The sequence below is a fragment of the Montipora foliosa genome, chromosome 14, assembly GCF_036669935.1.
Source record: "Montipora foliosa isolate CH-2021 chromosome 14, ASM3666993v2, whole genome shotgun sequence".
Classification (NCBI taxonomy): domain Eukaryota; kingdom Metazoa; phylum Cnidaria; class Anthozoa; order Scleractinia; family Acroporidae; genus Montipora; species Montipora foliosa.
Genome location: NC_090882.1, coordinates 24,865,250 through 24,869,869, shown reverse-complemented (window position 1 = coordinate 24,869,869; position 4,620 = coordinate 24,865,250). Strand labels below are relative to the sequence as shown.

At 41.2% G+C, this 4,620-nt stretch overlaps 1 protein-coding gene across 1 annotated transcript in view; it reads left to right on the top strand.

The window, feature by feature from the left end:
* Positions 1-3,158, top strand: part of LOC137984869 (flavin-containing monooxygenase 5-like) — a 17,887-nt gene extending 14,729 nt beyond the window's left edge. Inside the window, exons 2-3 of the mRNA XM_068832190.1 lie at positions 1-610; positions 1,262-3,158. The exon at positions 1-610 is cut by the window's left edge and continues 94 nt beyond it. Of these exons, the coding sequence (XP_068688291.1) occupies positions 1-610; positions 1,262-1,654 (1,003 nt within the window). The 3' untranslated portion in view covers positions 1,655-3,158. The remainder of the gene's footprint in view (positions 611-1,261) is intronic.
* Positions 3,159-4,620: the final 1,462 nt, after the last annotated feature.

The window sequence follows — 4,620 nt, the reverse complement described above, 5'->3', positions numbered from 1 at the left end:
ACGAATGTGGGAAGGGGGAGAGCCTCTTGACCAAGCAGTATTCACTAGATTCATTAGTCTCTTGCCAATAAAAGTTGCTGAATTCTTTTTTACCAGAGCTTTAAATTCAAGATTTGATCATGAGGTATTTTCCGTGCGTCCGCAACATTCACTCTTGAGTCAACACGGGATGATCAATGATGACCTTCCACATCGCATTATCACAGGGAGCATTGTTGTCAAGCCAAATGTCAGCCACTTTACCAAAACAGGAGTTGTCTTTGATGATGGCTCTGAATTGCGCGACGTGGATGTGGTCATATTCTGTACAGGATACAAGATAGGGTTTAAATGTATAGATCAATCTATTCTACCTGTGAGTGACAACAAAGTTGACTTATACAAATACGTGTTTACTCCAAATCTTTCCAAACCAACCCTTGCAGTTATTGGCTGCGTTCAGCCTGCTGGAGCTATTTTCCCGCTGTCAGAGTTGCAAGCACGCTGGGCAACACAAGTCTTCAGTGGTAAGAAATTTCTTCCTTCAAAGGATGTCATGATGGATCACATCGAAATGAAGAGGAAAAGAATGGCTCAAAGGTTTTATGCTAGCAAGAGACACACCATACAGGTATGTGTCCAGAACACAAATTGTATGATAATGTAATTGTTTCAGCTGATTCTATCACGTACTTGCCTGTTATGTTAATAATATAACTTCAATTTTCCCTTCATTGTTTGTAAATAATTGTCATTACAACTCATACCCTTAACATTGGAACTATTAAGTTAAGACTTCAAACACTTTATATATATATATATATGTATGGGTTATTGACCAAGCGTGAGGTCAAGATGACTGGATATTGGCCAAGTTCTTTTTTTGCGTGTTTATGGACCGAGACGAAGTCGAGGTCCATAAACACGCAAAAAAAGAACGAGGCCAATATCCAGTCATCTTGACCGAACAATCTTGGTCAATAAAGGATTTATTATATGACTTAAAACACCAAAAAATGATCTTTGATCTTGCGGGACCAAGCGAGAAATCCCGAGCGGGCAGTATCGCTCCATCTTGCCCGCTCGGGTAGCCAATCAGAGCGCGCGATTTGGTTCATCTTGCCCGCTCACGGAGCTAGTCATATAATAAATATATGTATTTGTTTCTTTAGTGTTTGATTCACTTGTTTTGTGTTACGTTAATTTTTATCCTGTTTTAAAAGCAATTCCCTTCAAGTAATTTGCCGTTATTATGATTTTTTTATTATTTTAAATCACCCAGGTTGACTACATTTCTTATGCGGATGAAATTGCTGCTGAAATTGGCTGTAAGCCAAATTTGTGGTGGCTCTTTATCCGTGACCCTGCCTTGGCCCTTAAGTGCATTTTTCGTGGTTGTATCCCGCCTCAGTTCCGTCTTATGGGGCCTGGTGCCTGGCAAGGTGCCAAAAAGGCCATTGAAGATGCTCGAGCAAATGTTGTTTACTCTACAAAGACCCGCAGCCTGCCAAAGAAAGAAGATGCGGGAAAAAGTAACAAACGTGTTTTAGTACTTATTCTAATTTTGTTATTTGTTCTTTCTATCTGCATGAAGAGGGAAGCATTGGGATTTTCTGTTTTGCGGGTTTGGCCTTTTTTTAGCTCGGTTCTTCGGTTTTTGCGCCGAAAATGTTAAGGCCTGGAACGGATTTTAATACCATCAAACTTTTTTTCAAATATCTAGCGTTCCAAAGTTTGAAACGGGTCTTATTAAACAAATTATCATTTCCTAAAGCGCCAGTGATTGACGTGAACATCAATCATATAAATACGTAGTCCTATCATCGAGGAAAGCTGGTGTTATTCACTTTACCGAGACAGCATCACGCGAGAATGGATCGCCCCCATTTAAGGTTTTAGAAGGAATGGCACCAATGTATCTCTCGGAACTACTACAGGTAAAGCAGCCATCTCGCTATAACTTGCGAAGTGATCAGCAACAACACCTGGTTATTCCTAAAACAAGATGCAAGACATTTGGGGACAGAGCATTTGCAGTGGCTGGCCCAAAGTTGTGGAACAATCTACCACTTTCAATTAGACAATCAGGAACTACCAATGTTTTTGAATCAAATCAAGACTTATTTATTTCAAGATGCATTCGGCCCAAAATTTTATATTGGATTAGAATTTTGTTTATACTTTCACAGAATACGCGATTCAGGGACTGTGATCAGAAAGGGTTTTAGCATTGGAAATTTATGGATTTGGGAATTTGAAGAAAATGTTGAAGATTTGTGTAATTCTGAGCTCATTCTTCGAGAATTAGTTTGCACTTCCAAACATGGTCGTTTCGCTCGCGAACAGCATCCCAGCGTTTCCGATTCGAATCCCTGCACGTGCGCTCCAAAGTTCACTCAGCTTTATTTGAGGGCGGTAAAATGAATACCAGACTGAGTATTACTGGGGACGGGTTGTATGTGAAACGGGATAGGAGTGTAGCCCATCCTTTCCGTAATTGGGGGTTCAGCTTCGACGATGATCTGCCTCTGCCTTGTTTTGTCCTTATTCCGTTGTTAGATCAACCGGAAAAGCATTCAGATCACAAAACGGTAAAAAAAAGAAAAGAGAAAAAAGCATATTATTCACACTGTTTCATTATTTCATGTGCCTTTTTTGTTTTTGTGGTAGTGCACTCTAAGTGAACTACAAACTATGTCGCCAGGTTTTAAGAGCGTAAGAGGAGCAAGGATGGCACAGTCAGTGCCCGGCCTTGGTGTATGAGGTCCTGAGTTCGATTCCCAGATCTCGCATCCTTGTTTCGAGTTCTTTCCTTTCCGTGTAGCTAAGTAGCTTGAAATACCCGTCAAACGGAGCAATGACGGAGAGGGGGGAGTAAAATGAGCGCACCGTCGACCTCAGGGTTGTCAGTTGAATTACTGTTACGAGTTATCGACGTTAAATATGGTTACTTTATGAGTGTGCGTCCATGGCAGCAATAGGCACGTGGTGCGTGCGTAAATCACGAAAATAAACAGGTCTGTTGGAAGCATGCTTAAATTTGTGAGGGTGATGAAGAATGAAGTAGCTTCTATTTCTGTTTCTCGGTTCCCTTCTATTTTCTTAAATCTTTACCTTTAGTATTTTACTGGTAACCACATGTCTTCTCAGGGGGCTATTTACCTAAGACACCTACCAAGGCACTAAAATGATTTACGATACCAAAACAATATCGTGTACTATTAGAGCTACATATTACGCAAAGACAACTTGAATCTCCTAAAAAGCAAAACGCAGCTCAGTTGACAGTTATGCAAAACACTTACTGCACTACCATACGTACGCAATGCATGCCTATCTTTTAGCCATTGACCTTGTGAAAGGGCTGCTAACCGTTGATCCTGACAAAAGAATTACAGTTGATGGAGCTCTTCAACATCCATGGAAGCCCATGATCTTGAATCGTTTAACTCAGGTTCAGAGCTAGGGTCTTTTTAGTTAAAGAAAATTCCATATTTGAATGTAACGTAGCTCGTGCATTTTCCCGCGCGTGCAGCTGCGATCTTATTTTTGTCCATATTTGGGCATAAAATTGGGATCCTAAAATCCCCAGCTTTGTTCCAAGGAAAATGAAAGAGCTGCAAATTACACGCTTCAAGGTCATGTACATCTGGTACAGTGGAACCCGGTCAGTACGGACACCGAGGGAGCCCGGTCAGTACAGACACCGAGGGGACATGCCATCTTGTTCGTATTATCCAGGTGTCCATATTAAGCGGGCTCTCAGAAAAATGTCCCGGACCGTATTAAAGCAGACATTTCCTCTAGAAAAAGTACGTTGTTTAATTGCTCAATTTTAACTGTACACGACAAGGCCGTCAATGGGGAAGACGGCTACGAGCAATGAATGCAGCAAAAGTCAGGAAAGTGAAACTGTAATAGGAGGCAGAAAACCTTATTAAAGGACTGTGGTACAAGAGTCAAATGCAAACACCCGGAAGAAGGCAAACTGATTAAGATCAAACATGTCACGCTATTTTGCCTCTACGTACTAACCAGTGGAAATCTGTCACATAATTGTGGCAATCAGGAAAAAAGACAGCGCGCACATAACCAGTGTCCGTAAAGCGGACAATATGTGACGATATGTGAGAATTTGTGACTCGGGACTCAGAAAATTGTCCGTTGTCCGTATTAAGCCGGTAAATTTTGTAAATTTTGGAGAAAATATATGATCTTTTCGTTGGGGAAAACGAAACTGTCCGCTATATAGTCTGTATGCGGGTGTCCGTAGAGCGGGGTTCCACTGTACTAATTTATCCCTTAGGCGACAGAAGAGACTCATGGTGAAATGATCGCTTAAACATTTTTCTTTTTTCAACACCTTGAAGTATCCTCGTCATAAAATTGTCTTTTTCCGACAAATTGGCCAAAAAGAGGTCTCCAAGGGGACGCTTACGTCAAACCGATGACATTTGTTAAGAGCTAAATAACGGCTTTTCCCGGAAATTGCACTATTCAGTTACGAGAAAGAGGCTGGTTTAGATGCCGTCCTTGTTTTATTTTGAACGAACTCTCAATTAATAATTATTACATCTCGCCCGTGAGCGGATACCCTCAATGGGCGTGGCCTGTGGTATCCTTCCTTCGTTGCTATTGAAG